The sequence below is a fragment of the Solanum stenotomum genome, chromosome 11 (assembly GCF_019186545.1).
Source record: "Solanum stenotomum isolate F172 chromosome 11, ASM1918654v1, whole genome shotgun sequence".
NCBI classification, from domain to species: domain Eukaryota; kingdom Viridiplantae; phylum Streptophyta; class Magnoliopsida; order Solanales; family Solanaceae; genus Solanum; species Solanum stenotomum.
The window spans coordinates 51,736,669-51,758,277 of record NC_064292.1 but is presented as its reverse complement, the minus strand read 5'-3'; the positions used below and the strand labels follow the sequence as shown (position 1 = coordinate 51,758,277).

Genomic DNA, 21,609 nt, shown 5'->3' with positions numbered 1-21,609 from the left:
TTTTTGGGCTTTTTTTTAAAGAAAATAAAGTAAAAAAACTATTAGTTGAGGAGGATAGGTTTTAGACAAGTATAAAATACTTTATCGATTTATTTTTACTTGTCCATTATATTCAAAATTGTCTTGAGTCGGGGTCTAAGGTTTGTGTACACATTATCCTTTCCAGACCTCATTGTGTGGATTACATTGGATATGTTGTTGTAGTTTTGAAAATCAAGAGATAATTTACTATATTATATCGATTTTACCCTTGTTGCTAAATATTGTAACTTTTACCAATATTTAGATGACTTATAATAAATACGAGTAATGTAGTAATATTATCCTTTTATTTATTGTATCTTAAAGGATGTATCAAGTCAAATATGGATAAGTAAAGATGGACGAAGCGAATATTACTATTAATATTATTGTTATTACAATATGTTTTAAATATATTTTATTTACTGGGTTGATGATAGGTATGAGCTTAAACGAGAATTGAATATTGATCATTATCCATCCTGGCACTTAAGTTTACATGTTTTTTCTGTTCTTTTGAGTATTTTAAGTTGAGTTAGAGGTCAATTGATCAATTTTTAGAGTGATTAAATGGGCTTTGATTTATCAAATTTAAGAAATTAACAATAAATACATGTTAATTAATTTTTAGTAGAATGCCTACACGTCTTTATATCTTGAACTAGATAACATTTATCATCAAAATCAACAGCAATAAACCAAGTGGTATAACTAAGAAATATATCAAGTCGTGATACCTAATGAGAGGCGAATCCATGTTCTAGAGTCCATTTATTATATGTATACATTCTAAAATTTTCTTCAGTCATATAGATCGTTATAGTCAACTCTATAGTGCCAAGTACTCATAGATCCGCCTAGGTTCATGGTTGAGATTTTTGACAGTCAAAGTTGAAACCTCTACCCTTCCTGCTCCAGCAGAGTAAAACTAATTTTGCATTTGCTCTATTGTATTAAAATGTATATACACAGTCGAAAGAATACAATATTCAGCAGAGGCTCAAGCTCATTTCAAATACTGCAGTAACGGAATCTCCACTAGAGAATGTGCCTCTTAGAACCAGAGAATTGTAACGAGCCCCGCATAAGATTGTCCATTATAAAAGCTTTCAAAAATGCTGGTGAGCCACAGATAACTTACTTACTCTTGCCAAAGAGTAATGCACTCTCTCTCCATATGAATATATGTAGTTAGGTCAGTCTAGTATCTCAGTTTCCGTATGTTGATGCAGTTAGAAAGAATTAAACCACTCGTTTGTTGTTTGGTGTCGTTCTCTTGCATCCATTAGCCCAGAGCAAAAATGAGCTTGGTTGCTGTGTTAGGAGCCAAGTGGTGTTTACAAATGGTGTCAAAAATCTCTTATAGGCCTAGCCAATATGTGTTATCCTCCAAGTGACTTTTGTTTATATCCGTGTTTCATTCTGTCCTGTAGTTTCTCTCTCGTCTTTCTCTTCTTGTCCATTTTTTGCCTGTATCTCTCTTCTCTCTCCCTTTCATATATCCCTTGCCAATATATCTCTCCCGTTAATGGCCACAACCATGTTTCATATGGATGGTAATTGTCATCAGCAGCTTCTGCCAAGTCTTCATCCATACTCTTCAACAATGTCATGTTGAAGTACTTTGCCCACATATATCCTTTTCGCTGCTCAACTGAGTGCTGCTCTTCCACCGCACCTGAGTGAGGATTAATGTAAACCATCTGCCGTGCACTGTGATAGGCCCAGACATTTACCAACAGTTCCAAAACCCGACAGTAACAGTGCTGCTTCTGGTGGTCACAAACAATCAAAACATAAGAACTTATCCTTCTAGCCTGCATTACTTTGAAGTTTGTACCAAATGTAAACTAGTACTAATGCAATTTATGTCTATAGGCTAACCTCCATGGTTGAATTTGCCAGTATACAATGTGTCCTATTGCTTGAATTCACGTGCAAACCATCCAGAGCATCAACAAATATTCTGAAATTCAAATAATGTTGGTTCAAATAAACAATTCATATTTCAAACTACAATATCCAAATTTATGCAAGTAATACAACACCACACATAAGTATGTTTGTTGCCCTAGATTACCTGGAAAACATAACAAACTCTAGAAAAGAAGAGGTTGGCATAACCCAGCTATGTAGGGCTGACCATTTCCCACCATCTTCAGGCATGGGTGGGAGAGCTTCTATATGTGACGGTAGGCCATACATTATACGAAATGCGTCTTGGAAAGCATTTCTGCAAGAATGTTAAAGAATGAGAGCCAGCCGAGAGGAACTTATAAAGGACAATCTCCATTTAACAGCAAAACTACACTCGCCCCTCTGCACATAAGGTGAGGATATTAATTAAGAAGAGTAGGGAAAAATTTCCAGTTTTTTAGCTCTCTTCTTTTAATATTGTACATTCTAGGACACAAATTTCTGAAATCTCCATTTTCAGCTTCTTGGACTTCAGAACATGAATAGTTGAAATAGAATCAACTTGAATTTGGAATTTATTATTATTTTTTTCAATATAAGTTAAACCTAAGTAATGTTATTCATCCAAATTTCTACAACAGAGATCTAGACTGTTCAAATACAAGAAACCTGTCCACCAAAATGGAAAGGAAAAAATGTTGGCAGGAATGCATAATTTTGAAATAAATCTATGTTCAAATCCCACTGTACGCAATGTAATATTTACCTACAGTTGCCTCCATTCAATATATCGCACATTGACCAGAAGGTAAGGGCATCATTGCTTCCTGTAAATCCACCATCCACATCCAAATGTGCCCAATAGTATATTACATCACCTTTAACCTTTGCCTGTATTGTTTCTTCTAGGGCCAGCTCAGCATTTTTAGATAAGGAAACCTGATAAGTACAGAATCCTATATGAAACTTGTTAACAAGAAAAGAGTACATAGAAGATAATGTGTGAATATGCCAATGTCAAGTTTAACAATTACAAGAAGAACTAATTCACACGTCAAGATTCATCAGGAACTAATAACATACTTTTCTTCCAGTAGCTCGCCATGACTGGAATCCAATCCAGGGTCGTCTATGAATATTATCTAAATGGTTTGCAATTGAAAACATGCCACCCATCTCACAGAGGATATCCCGGTAGTAGGTCTCATTCAAGAGGGTAAGACGGCCAACTGCATCAACATCATCTGATCTCAATCTTCGTGCTTTAGTTGACTATAAGGGAAAATGCCATAGTTAGAGCCAAAGAAACGAGAGATGTAACATAATGAAGTAAATAAAATTTAAGAGAATGTACTTAATCTGCATTAGAAAATATGTATAGCATATAGCATTGTATTTTAAAAACTTCATTTCTGTACAAAGAGATGCCAAAAAACGAGAGGAAACCATATGAAACTGAAACATATGGAATAAGTAAAAGGAACTCACTAGGCTCAATCCACGGTACAAAGAGCCATGATGCAGAAATGACCAAGCTCCAGTTCCATCATAAACCTCATAAATGCATATTGGTTGCCCAGTCCTTTCCAGCTCTCCTTCATCTCTTTCATTAGTTTCAAACCGAAGCTTTTCAGCTTTTCGAGCATTACGATATATATCATCCCACTTACCAATGTCCTTTTCCATTCTTTCCTCAATCTACATATAGAGAAAATGTGCTCAACAGATCTTGCATCAAAGGGAATTCAAGAAAATAGAAACATGGACTAGTAAAGATCTTTTTTATTTCTTTTTTCCTTCTTGTTCTTTTTGCGTTTTGGTTATGGGATTGGATTGGACAGGGAAAGACTACTTTTCAGTAAAAGTTATTCACATACCTCCTCCGACTCGAGTCTATCTACTTCCTCAGAACGCTCCATTTCATTTAAGATGTCCCAATCAAAATCACTTGGAAAGTCTTCCTTTATAGCCTCCGGATCATCTCTCGATACATTCAATGGAACAAAACCTGTCATCTCTAATTCAAGGTCATAAACAACACTGGAATTTATTGGATCCACATCCTTCATTTGAAGATCTTCTATGTCCGTAGGATCCTCTAAATCCTTTTGGAAATAACCCCACTCCCATGAGTCCTGCTTAAGCTGAGAGGTGTCTCCTGGAAGTATGACATCAGATGGAAAAGCTATGACATTCTCCAGCAGCTTTGCATACCCTGTAATGCATTCCACTGCAAACATGTTCTTGGAAAGCAGCCTCCCCGAAGATGCAATAGTGTGAGCAAATCTCGTTAGTTTTCCATCAGATATAAGTAGTGAGAAATCTTGCACCAATTCATTTGAATTGTGTTGAGAGAAGATGATTCCATGTACTTCATCAACAACCTGAATACAGAAAGTTATTCCAGGAAATACAAATTAGTATTCTACTTTTCAGGTTAAAAAGGTTGCCACAACACTTGATCGACTTACATATTTCTTAATGACAGGGTAGTCTGGCGCGACAATTGGTATTCCAAACGACATAGCTCGTATCAGAATAGGAGGAAATTCTTGCTCATATTGGGGGGAGAAGTAGAGGACAATGTCAGCAATCAGTGTAATACCGTTAACATCACCCTTCATATCATGGTGTGAAAGAGATCCCTCATGAAGTCCTAGACGAGTAGCAATATCCTACAAATTTTGAGGCAGTTTTAAATTTTATTGCATAGATAATTGTAAGTAAACCACATGTTACTGCTGCTGCAAAATGCTGTGAAGAATTATTCAATATCATTTGAACGTTCATCTCAACCTAACAAATAACACAGTAAAGCACTAGCAAGGAGTGAAGACAATAAAAAATGGAAAACACATGATGGATGACAGAAGGGTGAAAAGTTTAGGTAGGTAACTAAGACAACAAAGCCCTTTAAAGTATAAAATCAAGAGAAAATGATTCAGAACTTCCTTGTCTAAATGAGTTTCAGTTGTTATGCATAAATATATCAAAAAAGATTTATCCTTTTTCCAATTTAAACAACAAAACTTCTTTTAAGATTGAGATGAAACACTAGCGAAGCAGAGGAAGGCAAAGACAAGCCATCAATTACAAGGACAGAATAAGGAGTAAAATAGGAAGCAGAAATTATGAATTATCTATATTACTATTACATCATTCAAGAATTCTACCTGCAATGCATCATTATACCCATCACTGGAATTTCCTGACATGAAAACGAACTTCAGTCTCTCTTCAACATCACTTCCAGCAAATTTGAGTAGCAAAGGTTCTATATGACGAATGGACAACGCATAATCCCAGGACAGCTCATTGTAGAGAATGGAACTTCCAAAAACTAAAACCAAGAGATCATCTTTGCCAAAACCATATTTCTCCCTTGATTGAGATTTTGAATGTCTCCTACTATAACTGCCAGCAGCCCAATTGTCTTTTGGTGATCCGGGGATCACAAAGAAGTTTCCAGTGTCAAGTCCACTATATAGCATCTATAACAGGAGAAATGCCAGGGTTGAGTACATGATAAGCTTGATGAGGACTTGAAATAAACCAAAAAATTCTGAAAATATAAAATCAGAACGAGAAACAGAGAAGAATATTGTATATACCGGCAAAGAGTAATCCGGAAATACAATAACATCAGCCCTACGAAAAGAATCTCTCCAATGAGAAATAAGATTTTCCCAGCCCATGTTTTCATAGAGACGAAGGCGACTTGCAAGAGTATCTTGTTGAATTATCCATACAAGGGGGACAGAGCAAAAAGGCTCCTGCATAAGGCTGCATAAATATAGAACTCACAAACCATAATATCTCAAACAAAATGTAGAAATGCAAAGGATTAGTACGAGATCTAGATTCATCTTTGTTACATGGTCTCCCTGTATTGCCGACATACCCATGTCAAGAAGGACTGATATGGCTATGGTACTTTGTAGGCATCATTTAGAGTACATCAAGAATGTAACAATAAAAATTGAGCATACTAGTGTTGAATCATCTAATAATAACATAAAGTCAATTTGACAGTAGGAGTGAATTATTATAATATCCTACAGCTCTGTTCTTCATTCAAATGTTATTGCAACACTAGGTTCAAGCATATTTTTATGTTGTAAAGTCAAGCATATGCACAAGTAATGCTTAAAACTCTTGCAAGAGAAATTCAGAATATAGGACAAGGATACTGTAAAGAAAAACTCATTGCCCGTACATTTCACATTAAAATAGCTTAAATTTTCAAAATAGAAGACCAACACACATTTTAGTTTGTTATTGGTAAATAATGCTAACATGACGTTCATGCTAAATCTCCTAGAATAATGAAAAGTAAGCTTCATCCAATAGGCTAGTCATACCTTAATATAGCATTTTTATCTTCAAGTGAATCAGCAATAACACCGTCAAAACTGCATGAATGAAAATGTAGAAACTAATATAAACCAAGCTAATTGAGAGTAACGATAGCAAAGTTACAGAAATGGACTGTCATGAGGATCCAAGATGGCAGAGCATGCTTACATTGACCAATCAATGAGATCATATCTATCACCAGTTAAAATTGATACTTTCCCTCCTATTTCTTCCCATATGGATCTCGCAATGCCATCCTCCACAGCATATATCTGCAAAAAAGAGTTTTAAGTAGGGTATAAGATTGCACATACCGATTATACACCACTATCAAACAAGGTGCAGTCCTTCTGTCACAACTTTGATATGGTACCATATTTTCCACTCATCATACTTTAATCCGAAGTTCAGATAGAGAACCAACGACTTATAGACAAATTAAAATGTTATAATCAGATGTGTGATGCAATTATCATTTAAAAGATATGGATGGAAAAAAGAAAAGGAATCATAACAAATAAGAATAACCATAACTTAAATAAGAAACTGCAGAGCAAACAGGAAGAACATATGACATTATAGTTCAAAAAAAAAACTTGTTTCCACAACCTGCCAGATCAGTCCCCTCCCAGCTCCAAGAGAAGAACCCCCTTCAATTTCCCAGAACCTAAGGTGTATTAATCTCAATGGGCCACAGTGATCCAGTTCTTAACCCGAATTTACCTCTTTGCAACCAAACTTTCACTCAATCTCAAATAAGAAGTTCGTTATCTATGAATCTAAAATAGAAATTTCAGGTGAAAAGAATCACTATAGCTGAAAACCATCTTGTGTAGCAGAATTACAATCTGAAGTGTAGAATAATTGCAAGTTGCAACACAGATGCTTAAAGTTATTATGTCTTAGACAGTACATATATAGGATACAGCAAGCAGATATTATAACTTAAAGTTACCAAAAATTACCTTAATCATATAGCCTAGTCCCCGTAAGTTCTTCACCACAGTAGATAGCATCAATGACAGTGGGTCCTTCCTCATGTTTCCTAAGACCTTACACAGTCAAATTGAAACACAGTTAAATTAGTGGAAGCTAAAGAGACCAATGCAATGTGCATTTTGATATAGAAATAGCAGCAGGGAAGATATAATATATTATGAAGACAACAAAATTAAAAGGAGACTTGACTCTCAGAACCAGCCTTTTCTCTATGCATTTTAAAAGCAATTGGAAAGGTATAATCCATGTAAAATAAAATCACTCACATCTGCTAAACTGAAAAACTGCAGGAACCAGGTAAAGATCCCAGGTCATGAATAATGAGCAAGAGGGGATTGTATATATTCTTAAATATGTCAAAATGTTGTGCTCGTATTTTATTCTCACTAATTAACAAATAAAAGTTACGGCATATCCTCCAAATTCAGACAAACACTAAATTATAGTTTCAGACTGGTAAGAACATTATCCTGCCACTATCACAATTCACACAATGATATGAAATTCTTCAGTTTGAATCATCTCCCAAGCTCTAACGCTCTAGAATAAACTCCACTTACATGCATCTAGATCCTACAGGTTCAACCAAAAAAAAAAAAATCTACAAAATATTTACTTAGAATTTTACTGAAAAATCGTTCACTCATTAAATTTGAACTTGCTTTCTTCTGCATTTTTATGACGATCGTTCTAACAGCTTCCTAAGTTCTATGGAGATTGTATATTACTATTAACCACACATTTACAATTCACATACTTAAACATGAACACAGGCATATAGAATTCTTACTAGCGCAATCCGAGGAGGCCGAACACCAATTCTAGGCTGATTCCTAACCAAGTCCAAACCATTACCAAGCTGAAACCTCCGTGGTTGAACAAACACCAATGAACTCCCTAACTTCAAATCATCCCTAACAGACCACCTCCAACGAGCTCTCTCATTTTGCCTAAACACCGACATGATTGAACTCTGTAACACCATAGACGCTAACGCAAAAACAAAAATAACCATAAATATACACAAATATAACCATTTCCCTCTGAAACAGAAGAAAATCAGCTTCCTACTAAAAGATCGGTTATGGTGATGGTGATGATGAGATCGTGCCGGAGTTTTCCACTGCCGATCCGGCGAAGAAGAAGAAGACGGCAACGTTACCGTCTCCGTCGGTCTCTGTGAATTTCTCTTGAAACGAAAACGGTCACGGATCGAGTGAAATCCACCGCCGGAGCTTATGGCATTGTTATCATTCTTATCCTTGTTGTCTTCGCCGGAGCTACGGCTCATTGTCATTGTAATCTAATCGGAATTTGTGTGAATTTGTGGTTTGAATTCCGTTTTTGGCATTGAAAAGAGTGTGATTTCTGAATCGGAAGAAAATGGCAAATGGCGGAATAGCAGTAGTAGAAATCTGTTTATATTGTTTTGCTTTACACAGCTTCTACACTCGTTTTTCTCTGTAATCTCACTGTTGATTGTCAATTATTATTAACACTGTTTCTAATCCCTTAATTATTGAAAATTTTAATTTCACTCCTCCAACTTATTGATTGTACATATTTTGAACTTTAATTACTTTTAAGTATGCTTTTAATCCTTTTACACCTGAAGTATCTTTTTTTTTCGAGTTTTATACCTAAACGATAAGATGCATGAGTTCTTTTACCTGAATTATACCGAAATACACCTCAATTATAAGTTGTTATTTTTTAAAATTTGAAATATCCAGAACACCTAATAGTTTAAGTAGGAAACTTTTAAAAATCAGATATTTCAGGTGTATTTTTTATTCTTTAATTTTTATAAATATTTGTTACAAAATTTTACTCCCTCTTTTTTGTTTGTTGTTTTTTGACTTGGTATGGAGATTAAGAAAATTTAAAAAGACTTTTGAATTGTATGTAAAGATATATAAAATGTACCAAAATGCCTTTTAATTTTGGAATTTTTATATATGTCACGTTGAAAATTGAAATTAAAGAGTTACAAAAAAGAATAGGCGTTTTTTAAGTGGACTAAAAAAAACATGACAAAAAAATTAAAACTACTTTCATCATTTACATAGTAGTATGTTATATTAAAAATATATTATTACTCAATACTAGAGGGTAATATACTTCTAGTTTAAGTTTTACTTATTTTTCACGTAAAAGATTAAAAATATACACTATAATTAATTGAAGATAATAATAGGTGAACCAAAGATTTATATCGTTCAACTGATGATAGAATTAAAATAGTTTTTTTTCTCCAACTTACGTAAGTCCTTATTATTATATTTTTCTACTTTCTATTTTTATTTAAACCTTATCATCAATTTGGAGAGTGTTTCAATTAAGACACTTTTTTTTTATTTAGATTATAAAGATCAACTAAATAAGAGTGTGATTGTCATAATAAAAGAAAAGGCAAATTAGTAAATGCAATGAATTATATATTAATAGTAGAGACCAAAAATACTAGTAATATTTCTTTATTTACTTGTTGTATATTTCTAATTTTATTTTTAAAAATTGTGTTTGAATAATCAACGTGATGAGATGATCTGTGGGCTCTACGTGCTTTGCCTGCAGGAAAATAATGGAAGAATTATTTTATTATTAAAAAAGTTAAATAATCGATATAAATATTTTATTATACATAAATAAATATTTATGATGTCCACGTGGACACACATATATTTTTAGAATATATTATTAAATAGTGTAGAGGTAAAAGGTCATTTCCAAAGTTTGATATCGTTACTCCAATTTCGGTCAAAATTCGGATATATCTCGAACCTTTTTTCCAAAATTAAAACATGAGAAAAGTGTTTTTTTCTTGAGATCCACAAATAAATAAGGATAGTTTAGTTAAATTATCTTTGTAGTAGTTAAATTATTATTTTTTACCTTTACTTAAGATAAAAAGTATGTAATATTTGAATTATTTTTAGACTTATATGTACTATCAAATATGACACGCTTAACATAATATAATACATTAGTAAAGTGGGAGAAAAATTAATAATTACAAATAGATAATTGTGTTTCTAATAATTTGAAAAATCTATATATGTTATTCATAGTAAAAATTTAATACTTTTTGGGAAACCGTACAAAAAGTTTGTTACAAAATTGCTTTTAGTTATCTTTTTGTCAGCATTATTTTTTTATATTAATAGAAACTAACGTACTTATGCCATTAATTATTGAAACAAAAACAGAAAATATTTCACTACAGAAAATCATAATTTGGAAATAGGGTTTGTGGTCCAAATTTCGACGGATTTAGAATTTGAATTTTATTTTTTCACCAAATGGATTTGGAGTGTATTAATCTTTTTTTTTTTTAGATTTTAAACTGAAAAGGATTGGAGTAATGAACTTATAATCTAATGATAAAGGAGAGTCACCTCAATTTAGAATGTCGAACATCAATTGGATTGAAAATCAAATTCTAAAGTGACTTCGGAATAGGTTCAAAAACTTTGATTGAAAACCTTTTCTATCTAGTGTCAATTGATCCTAAGCACGACTCAAAATTCATGATACGAAAATCAAAATTAGAATAATGAAAAAAACGACATCGTGCTGTAGTTTTATGTTTTTATGATTTTCTCATAAAAAAAGTTCAGTAATTCTTTCAAAGTGAATCTCGACAGAAGTTCAATTTTAACAAAGTTGTTTTAACTGCAGAAATTTTTTATCGATCTCAAGTTAATATATAATCTAATCCACGATTAAATATACATAAATATTTGAGAATTTCTTAATACTCCCTCTGTCTCTAATTACTTGTCCATATTTATTTTTTTAGTTGTCCCTAATTACTTGTCCATTTTAACAAATCAAGAAATGGCAAAAAAATTTTACATATTATATCCTCAATTAATTATTTTGAAAAATATAGAACTTTTTGAAAATCTTCAGTTTTTAATTCATCCATTTCATAATTAATAGGGGTAAAATGATAGACTCATTATGTCAATTATTATTTTCTTTATAGATGTGTCAATTTAAAAGTGGACAAGTAATTAAGAACAGAGAGAATACATATATAAGATCTATAAAATATTATTGGATTCACATTGACCCATCGATGAGACTCTAGATCTATGTTGGTTCAATTTAATGGAGTGCAAAGTTTTTTTAAGGGGATATTTTTCATATAATATTTTAAAAAATAAATTTCTTTTAAAATTTATCTATATAGTACTACTTTTTCAATAAAAGATTTTAACTCTGAATTGGTTTATTGTTATCATTATTTTACAATTTTAACACTATTAATTTTGAATATTATTTTTATAATAATAAGACCAACAAAAAATCACCGACACGCCTAATTAATGCTTAAGCATGTGATTAGGAATCTAATTGTGACTCTTGTGCTTACGCATTAATGCTTTAATTCGACCACTCTTATTTTCTCTCTCAAAAAGTATTTTATTTTTACTTGTTATTTTTAATATATCAAAAAGATTTTTTTTTTCTATTGTACCGTGACTATCGTCAACATTACTTGTTTCGTCGCAAATCATTTTTCAAGATCTAAAACTATGTATCAATTAATATGAATATTATAGTAAAATACTCATATTAATAATTGTTTCTTACAAAGTGCAAGTCCAAAGTGGACAAGTAAAAACGAATAGAGGCCAAATATTATACTTTTTGCCAAGATTTAGAAGAACAGTGGGCTTTAAATACCAAAAATTGTGGTAGAGGGTACTAGTACTCATCTATCCTTAACTCAGGTTCGAGCTCTGTGGATGAAGTTACCTCAGTTAAGTAATGTATGTGACTTTTTCGGACGCGGATTTAATGAAGCGTCAAGGAAGTAGAAACCCAAATGTAAAACTGCATACTGATTACAACTGCATGAGTTATATAGCAGATTATTGGCTTTGCTTACAATTATTAAGTGTATAGTAAGTAATAAGTATTCCTTCATTCTACGTCTGCATAAGCTTCGAGAAATTGTTCGATTATGAGCCTTTCGTCTGAGGTAAGATCAGGGTCATCACCGGTGAGCCTCTTTCGTACTGCTGCACTAGTGATGTTGTCTGGATTTTCGTCAAGAACCTGTTGGCACGTCCAAGTTGAACGTTAGAGGTAAGAGATGATAACCGTGAAGCCAAAGAATCGTTACTCTAGATTCAGGGTAAAAATTAGACATAAAGGCTAAACGCCCTCATCGTTGCAACATATGTATTTGGTCAGTGATTCGCGTTAATGTATTGTTCCTCGGAAGAAAGCATAACTAGGACGAAACAGAGGAAGACATAGAACCTTTCTCTCCAAACCATGAAAAGTCAGTTTCTTACCTCTACATAGTTGTTGACATGTCCATCTTTGTTGGGAGAAGTGATCGGCTCAAACTCGTTGCATATCCATTCACCGTCAACAATGTACTTGTATTCATATTTTCCTTCCTGTAAATAAAGACGACATTAGGATGACATCCTTTACGGAATTAGCCTTACCCTGCATTTCTGCAAGAGACTGTTTCCGAACTCCTGATCACAAGGCAACAACTTTACTAGCTTCTCGACAATTTCCATCATTGAAAGAAAAAGGACGAAACAATTGCAAGCCTAAAACAACATACTTACATGCAAATCCTTCTGGAGAGTCCACAAACCTTGATCCTCGTCAAACTTTAAAGGTGTTCTCTGAAAAACATTATAACGTTCTTAAAGCTCTAATATTAAGCATGAAATAAAGCAGAATTGCATCAACGTGAGAAGAATATTTCATGAACCATCTTTAAGAACATGTAAAAGGCAATGAAACGCTACAACAACGGAAACCGTTGTTCTTATCCCAGACTGTATTTTCCCAAGTAGTAAGAGCTCTTATGAAATCGAAGACAGGAAGTGTGATTTCATAGAATAATTCTACCTGTAAACAGTGCATTGATCTTTGATAATATTATTATTGTAATATAATTATGACTTCATTATAAAGCTATAGCAGTCTATTCTAGTGCTCAACTAAAGTTTACATATCATGTTACGGGAAACTGACAGTCGAAATTTGAAAATGATGAACTTCAGCATATTATGGTCAGCTGAAAAAAACGTAAAACATTCTGAAGAAAATAACTACTGGAGTACCATTGTGAGACTTGAATATTACCTCGCCCCAGCCAATATCAAGCCCAGATATTTCCACTGTAGTACAATTATCACCATGCCATGTCAACGTGACGGGCATCTTTTTAAGGCCTGTAAGCTTTAAACAGGAAGATACTCCGTCAAATTTCAAATTCACTTTGTCAAATGATGAAGTGCAATATATATTGCCATGCATCCCACGCCAACACCAAAAGCCATAAGGTAAATATGGGAATGATAAATTGTTAAAACAACAATAGAACTCACAACGTCTGCTGTGGCACTTTTGATGGCATCAAGTTTCGGAAAGCAGGAGCGTTTGCTCTGCAAGAAGATATGGTCAAGATACGCAAAATCCAGTTTGAGTTGAAAAATAAAACATAAACATAGAATAAGTTTGGCTACTGCCTACTGGACCCAAGAAGACAAACTCTTCTTCCTCAAGGACAATTATTCACAGTAAATATTCTCAAAGAACACTTGTGGTATAGCAAGCCATCCCATCCAGCAATAATAATATTTTCAAAAAGTGAAACTACATAAACAGCATAACAGGGAAAATTACCATGAGTAAATCGAAAGCTTCACTAAGTTTATAGCTTTGAACCCAGAACATATATGTCAACTGCAATTCAAAGTTCCAAATAGAATGTAAGTTCAATCACAACGTAACTTAAATAAATATATAAAATATTTCCAACAAATCGTGATTGCATTTCTCAGTACACGATACTATTTCAAACAAGAAGTTACAAGATAAATTTGATAAATAAAACAACATAAAGGTGCATACCTGTAGAAATATGACAGTTTGCAATTTATTATCAAAGATCGGTTTCTCCTAAAGTACTACATGACTAACACATGGTTTTGTTTGCAAGCAAAACCTCAGTACCAAAAATGTCTCATGCCTGCTAAGAACTGCTACGAGTCCTAAGCAAGGTGAAGTCAACAAGAACATCTTAGGTATCATTCTGCAGGTCCTAGTTCGTTGAGGACTTCCAAGGAAAATTGCCGAAATGATTATGAAAGAACTTTTGCCGCAAATGCTTCAGGCTATGTCAATGCTCGCACTTACGAATAGTTACACAAAAACTAATATTCTCCTGATCCAAGCAAACAATAAACATGCTGAAGAAATCATAAAGTAAACAAAAGTGTACCTCTATAACCACTTAAACTTTTCAATAAGGTGGATCATTCAGTTCAACAACTAGTATCCTTAATTGAAAAGAAGTTTTGATATGCTTGACCCACGAAAGGGAATCTAGTTGGCACGTGAGGAGTGTTTGAAGACATACGAAAGTAAATAAATGTGCTCTTTTACTTCTTACGCATTTGAATGAGGTGATATACGGTTCAACATATACAATAGGTTGATATTCTTTTTGGAGTATGACCAGCAATTGAATGGCCTCTTTGCCTACTTGCATTTTCACTTCCCCATGCAGGCTACTATGTACGCAGCCTGCAAGCACCGGAGAGTCCATTGTCCGAGACGACTAATCATCACCCTACATCTTTGAGGTCTAGAAGAAGGCAGAACATGGACCAATGCCCACAGAAGGGCACCACAGACAATGATGAAATTTCGGTAAACTTCTGCACTGCACTACTACAGTCTACAGCTCGTGTAATCTAATATTAGTCCATTACCAAGGGACATTGAGTGTAAATTTCATATTGAAGAGGATGTAGGACACTAAAGATATTTAGGGTCTCGCATTAAGTACAAGTAATGAATATTAGTGCATCGACATTATTGTTTATGGATTAGCAAAGAACAAACTCAAGTAAATGAAAATAAGAGGCACGAGTATATGATACCCTAGGAAGAAAAAGTTGCACATGATTAGTTGAAATCATTTTGTAGAAAGCACAGGTTCGTTGATAGAAGTGTTACATAATAGTAATAGAAAAAAACAAGGACTACGCTAGAGTTATAGCAACCTTCTCCTATCAATTACTTTAAAGCAATTGCAGCCGTCTGACAACATAAAGAAACTCATTAGCACATACCGCAACTGCGGGAGCTCTGCCAAGTCCAGCTGTGCAGTGTATGTAAGTCACACCTCCATTTCTATTGATGGCATTGTTCAGTATGCTTATTACAGCTGGAAGCCGCAACCTCAAATCAAATGCATCAAAATCCCTGGTTCATCAAGCATAAACTTACTTAGTGAATTAGCTTCATGGAATTAACTTTTCGAAATGCCTCATGCATCACACATTGTAGAAATTATATATAATTTTATAGAGCCACAAAAGCAAGATGCTTGTTCAATTTTTTGAACTTGTATGCACAACAATTCACTTGCAAGCGGCAATCACTGAGATAGAGATACAGTCACTGCTGGTTTTTTTCTCTTAAACTAACCTTATTTCGGCACGCAAGTGTTCAATATCACCACATTTGTTGGCATATTCACGAATAGCATTGATATCAACCCCAAAGTATCTAGAAAATACTAATTAAGGACTTATAAAGAATATCGTAGATTGAGGGTGAAATGAATTTGTTGATCCGACATGAAACAATAATCATGACATATTTCATGGATACTCGAGATCTGGATTTTGTTGCAAGCAAAATATAGTTTTTACTCCAATGCTCCGAAGCTTGTCCACATCCTCAGGAGTCTGTCATTTTGTTGGAGTCAGAAAAAGAAGTGAAAAGGATACTATGTTTAAAGAAAACGAGCATTACCTGTAGACATGACCCAACAATCAAATCCGGACGGATGAAGTCGTAGTTCATTCCTAAGTCATGCCTATAAGTCAAGACTGCATTAAGAAAGTCAGCGACGATATCAGTGCCACACATATTAGTTAGTCAATAGGACTGTGCAAACATTTCTTGATTAGTTACTGACTAAAAGTGCATGTCATAATCCAAGAGTTACGCTAATATAACTGAATCATGTCTACATAGAGCAAACTTGGATTTGCAGTTTGCACAAGGAAAGGATGTTCTTCAACAAAGGGGAAGGCAAGAAGGAGAAACAAAGAAGAGTAAATAGTAGAAAACGATAACGCATAACTTAACCTATTAGCTAACATGCATGTAATGTAGTTATGTAATAAGTTTTCTTTGATAAGTCAAGGAGACTAATAAGTTTAACAGCTTTCCTGTTCGGGTCGGAAAAAGTATGCATCAGAAAACTCCTCAAAGTAAAAGAACATGAAGTTCATAGAACTAAAAAAAAAAACGCGTAGGAAGATAGACTTACCAGCTCCCATAGCTGCAGTCATGTCATGACTGTATGTTTCGGATTTTTCCTCATCCTTCTCTGTACTAGATTCAGGACCAGATACAACCTAGAAAGAGAGCAAGTAAGCGAATGCCAATTCAGAAATGGATTAACATTTTTTGAAAACTCCACGAGAAGTACTACAAGTCAATAAAGCTAATGATCCAAAAGATTTCGAGAAAATTGTTATCACAGAAAAAAACTATTTGACTCCCCTATAGTAACACCTTCACGTAGATTGGGACTGAGGGAGTATAACATACTCAATTTCAATAAGGTGCAGAAAGCAGGTTCCAATTTTTTCGCCATTTCCGGCCATATTAGGACTTGAAAAATTAGTTTTAAGATGTAAAAGCAATGAAATGCCAGATTGAGTCCAAATCTATACATTTATCTCATAGAAACTTTTAGATCAGACAGCAGAAATCTTGGAGACTGTCGCTTCAAAAAGATGTGTTGATGGATGAAAACAAAAAGCAACACTTCGGCTTCTCGTGAATAGGTAAAACAATTCAGCAGTTTCTACAATTCTTCAAACAATCTAATCATCAATCGTTGTTTCAAATATTACCTGTGCCACAGTACTTAGACGCTGATCAGCAAATTTTGTCATCCCCTGTGAACAAAAAAGAAATGAGAATGATACAACAACATACCTAGTGTAATCCCACAAGTGGAGTCTGAGGTAGAGAGGTTGTTTCCGCATGATAAGGTTCAATATTGATCACAACCAGTAGAAAGTACAAATTACTACTCCTGCCATTACAATTCGTATGACGGATGTCCCAAAAAACTTGACACCATTCAATTTATATACTACATTCACAACTTTGAAAACATGTTTTCTCTATCAAACTAACTTTAAAAGCATTAAGTAATATTTTAAACCACTTCACAGTGTTGAGTAAAATACTCCACAAGAAACAGCCCTCCTTTAGCACCGAAGGGTGTGAACTAGTGGTCAATGAAGTGGTTTGAAAATTATGAGGTTTTCGGTTCAAATACCAGCGAAAGCAAAAACACTAGGTGATTTCCTTCATCTGTCCAAGACTTGGTGGACAGAGTTATATGGTACCTTGCAAGCTGAATGGAACACCACCTTTGGGTCTTAATGAAAGTAATTTGATTTAGTATATCCAATTTCTACCAAATATGGTATCTAGATCAACTTTCACACACCTCGACTAATTCCAGAACTACCTACCAGCTACCTCCCACCAGCACAAGTATCGAGTAATTTGATTTGGTATAGCCAATTTCTACCAAACATGGTATCCAAACAACTTACACACCTTGACTAATTCTACAGGTACCTGCTACCTCCCACCAACACAAGTACCGAGTAATTTGATTTGGTATAGCCAATTTCTACCAAATATGGTATCCAAACAACTTACACACACCTCGACTAATTCTACAGGTACCTTATACCTCCCACCAGCACAAGTACCGAGTAATTTGATATGGTATAGTCAATTTCTACCAAAATGGAGATATACCCCCTATATAATTTCTCTTCCAATTACACTAATACAATACAAAAATCAAATTAACATTTCCAATCAAATCTAATTATCAATAAATGATCATTACCAGTGAAACAACAGTGGAAAAAGGCTTTCTTGAATTGCCTGTGAAGCTTCTCAGTGGTAAACCAGAGGATCTGAAAATAAAAAATAAAGTAAATTAATCCAACAAAAAACGAAACTTTAAGGCATTTCTGTACGAGACTGTTTAAATTCAAACAAAAAAGAATACATATATATACCTGGGAAGATTCTGAAGGCAATTCATTGGAAAAATTAATAGATTTGAAGCAGAGTTGAAGAAGAATGTGAATCTGATATGAACAATTTTTTATCCCTTTATTTTAATATATCAGTTACTGTATTATACTTTATTATATAGTTGGTCTGATATTTTTTTCATTTTTTTTGGCGTTTTGTATAAAGAAAATTTATTTATATAACTAACTTCCAAATGAAAACTTAAAAGGCACTTTTTTCAAGATTCTCCATAATACCCTTCAAGATTTTTTAATGTTTTCATGGGAGTAATTATAACTACGACAAACTTGTGCCACGAGTACACTAATAAATTTGAATTTTTTAATAAACTAGTGAATTTGGTGGCGCTTTGAGCGATTATAATTTATTTTACTTATTTTATAAAATAGTCGTTTTCTAATATTTCAATCATAAATTAATATTTAAGAGATTGATTTTTATATTAAAAAAATTCTTTAAGAAAAGATGGTCTAAGCACACAAGTTTATCAACTCTTTAATTTTAAGAACGTTGATTTTAAGAAGGATTTGTGGTTGCGTACCGATCCTAGTATCTGTCAAACATGAGAGTAAAGTTCATGTCAAAGACAATTTGCAATACTTAGAATTTCAAAAACTAAAATAAAAGGTCAAATCAAAACATAATTTCATAAGTAAAAAAAATAAAAATACATCAGCAAAATAATAGTGAAAACCTACGGAAAAAAGTGTCAAAATCATATTTATATTAAAGATTTTTATATAATCAAATTATAATGAAAAATCAAACAAAATTTTCACATAAAAACATAATTTATAATCTTATACATGTATTTCATTTTTCAACTATTACATTACGACATCATTCCTGCAAAATTTAACATTAATGTTCAAGATTCACTAACAATTATCTTCAAGGATATGTGCGAGACAATATTTCATAAAGTATAATTTAAAATATAATTTAACATATATTTTATTAAAATATAATTTATTTTTTTAATTAATTTGAAAAAATTAATTTGAGGCAAAATAAAATTGATATTGTCACTACAACTATGTATACTTAATATTTTAACATATCATTTAGCAAGAGATATTCTTTTTTTGATAAAAATAACAAATAATACTAATAAAGAAAAATATATATGTGATGAAACTTTGACCTTGTTCATCCTTAACAAAATTGTGTTGTCATTATCATTAAAGAACTATGAAGATTTTTTCCTTTGAAATTATTTTGATAAAGTTTCGTTTTAAAATCATCAAGGAACTTTCTTTTTTTCTATCGGTATTTTTTTAATTTTTCAATGGAGCATCATCAATAATTTATCCAAAAAAATTCTTATATGTCTCTAGTACTAAAATAAAATTAAAAAATTATTAATTTTAATGAGTCTTTATTTCTGTATGATATGATTCATATATAATCGAGGATATGAAGACAACCACTTACTAGAGGAAATATGATGTTAATTTTAATTTTCTTCATGTTTCACTCGCAATGTCTACGTCCTAAGTATAATCGGATAAATATATTTTTATCGTCGACAACTTCTTTAAATAAATTTTTTTTTTGCCAATTCACTCAATTTCATATTTTTAATTATAAATATTATAAATATAAAATTTTAGTATTTATAAATTTAGATAATCTACCCTTTACTTCTTCTTTTTTTTGTACTTTTTGGATTTTCTCATTTTTATTATTAAGAAATTAGAAAATGTAAAATAAATAAACAAAAAAGTAAGTAAGGAAAAAGAAGGAAATGAAAAAAATGAAAAAGAGAAAAAGACACCAATTAAAAAGTTTTGACAGGTAAGCGAAAAAGAAATTAAAAGTAGTTTTTATTTTTTTACTTTTATTTAGATAATCTACCCTTTACTTCTTCTTCTTTTTTTTTGTACTTTTTGGATTTTCTCATTTTTATTATTAAGAAATTAGAAAATGTAAAATAAATAAACAAAAAAGTAAGTAAGGAAAAAGAAGGAAATGAAAAAAATGAAAAAGAGAAAAAGACACCAATTAAAAAGTTTTGACAGGTAAGCGAAAAAGAAATTAAAAGTAGTTTTTATTTTTTTACTTTTATTTAGATAATCTACCCTTTACTTCTTCTTCTTTTTTTTTGTACTTTTTGGATTTTCTCATTTTTATTATTAAGAAATTAGAAAATGTAAAATAAATAAACAAAAAAGTAAGTAAGGAAAAAGAAGGAAATGAAAAAAATGAAAAAGAGAAAAAGACACCAATTAAAAAGTTTTGACAGGTAAGCGAAAAAGAAATTAAAAGTAGTTTTTATTTTTTTACTTTTTTGGCCCTCTAATTTTTCTCTTTCTCATTTCTTTTATCCTCCATTGACAGGTAAGCAGACAAAATGTATGTAACTCCTTTTATTTTTCTCCTTTTTATTTTCTTATCTTTTGTCCTTCTCCTCCTAACTTGTCATTAAGATAAACTCTTCATCTTCTTCTTCTACTAATTTTGCTTATCATAAGTTGGGAATATATTTATAAAATATAATACCTTATATGTGATTACATTCACAAATTTACGTAGTTTACATTCTATATATCTCATATAATTAAATACATAAAGTTATGCAGTTTACATTCGAACATCTTCATTTCACTTTTCTAAAGTGTCATCCACTTTTTCGAAATAATAAACAAAAGAGAAATTTCAAACAAAAAAAATAAGATAATACAAATTAAAACGTTTTGACATACTATGCAAGAAAAAAGATTTTTTTAAAAAATTTGACTTTATAATAATTCTGGATATAAATTGAAACATATTTTCTCATATAATTAAATATACGGATTTATGCAATTTATATTTGGAATATCTCTCTCACCTTTTTGTGTAGTCGTTTTTTTTTTGTTTTTATAGGATCCCAATTTTGAATCATAAATTGTTGCTTATAGAACCTGAAAAGCAATAAAATATATGTTAGTGTATGTTTGTGAAATCAATACAAATAATAACATAAAAGTATGAACAAACGAAGCATAAAAAAGATATGAGAACCGAGAAGAAAATTGCAGTAGGAAAAAATATACATGTTTAATAAGAAAAATGAAACTTGAAAAAGGGAGAAGATGAAAGTCATGCAAAAGTAAAGTAAATAACAATTAATTCAGCATAATCTTACAAGTAAGATATGAAAAGGATAGCGTGTCTACATAGATCTTATCC

At 32.3% G+C, this 21,609-nt stretch overlaps 2 protein-coding genes across 2 annotated transcripts; both read right to left on the bottom strand.

Annotated features, from left to right (window-relative positions):
- Nucleotides 1-944: 944 nt before the first annotated feature.
- Nucleotides 945-8,745, bottom strand: LOC125844324 (uncharacterized). Its single transcript, XM_049523614.1, has 14 exons — nt 8,084-8,745; nt 7,260-7,346; nt 6,463-6,566; nt 6,300-6,350; nt 5,550-5,721; nt 5,112-5,429; nt 4,410-4,613; nt 3,816-4,322; nt 3,427-3,636; nt 3,022-3,210; nt 2,705-2,877; nt 2,102-2,254; nt 1,906-1,987; nt 945-1,793 (listed from the first exon to the last, which is right to left on the bottom strand). Exons 1-14 carry the CDS (start codon nt 8,588-8,590, stop codon nt 1,404-1,406), a joined length of 3,147 nt encoding a protein of 1,048 aa, XP_049379571.1. The 5' UTR covers nt 8,591-8,745; the 3' UTR covers nt 945-1,403.
- Nucleotides 8,746-12,094: 3,349 nt separating this feature from the next.
- On the bottom strand, nt 12,095-18,571 carry LOC125844713 (phosphoglucan phosphatase DSP4, amyloplastic). The gene is made up of 14 exons (XM_049524041.1): nt 18,417-18,571; nt 18,242-18,311; nt 17,220-17,264; nt 16,628-16,715; nt 16,105-16,181; nt 15,961-16,037; nt 15,775-15,855; nt 15,417-15,549; nt 13,963-14,022; nt 13,665-13,721; nt 13,420-13,515; nt 12,894-12,953; nt 12,606-12,713; nt 12,095-12,363 (listed from the first exon to the last, which is right to left on the bottom strand). Exons 1-14 carry the CDS (start codon nt 18,440-18,442, stop codon nt 12,229-12,231), a joined length of 1,113 nt encoding a protein of 370 aa, XP_049379998.1. The 5' UTR covers nt 18,443-18,571; the 3' UTR covers nt 12,095-12,228.
- Between the last annotated feature and the right edge of the window lie 3,038 nt (nt 18,572-21,609).

Coding starts and splice junctions, on each gene's coding strand:
- LOC125844713 (XM_049524041.1), bottom strand. CDS start 18,442: ATGAATTGCCTTCAGAATCTTCCCAG. Junction 13,722..13,962: donor AAGCTTTCGATTTACTCATG/GTAATTTTCCCT, acceptor ATCTTCTTGCAG/AGCAAACGCTCCTGCTTTCC. Junction 12,714..12,893: donor CTCTCCAGAAGGATTTGCAT/GTAAGTATGTTG, acceptor CTTTATTTACAG/GAAGGAAAATATGAATACAA.
- LOC125844324 (XM_049523614.1), bottom strand. CDS start 8,590: ATGACAATGAGCCGTAGCTCCGGCGAAGACAACAAGGATAAGAATGAT. Junction 1,988..2,101: donor GAGTTTGTTATGTTTTCCAG/GTAATCTAGGGC, acceptor TTTGAATTTCAG/AATATTTGTTGATGCTCTGG. Junction 1,794..1,905: donor TGGCAAATTCAACCATGGAG/GTTAGCCTATAG, acceptor TGTGACCACCAG/AAGCAGCACTGTTACTGTCG.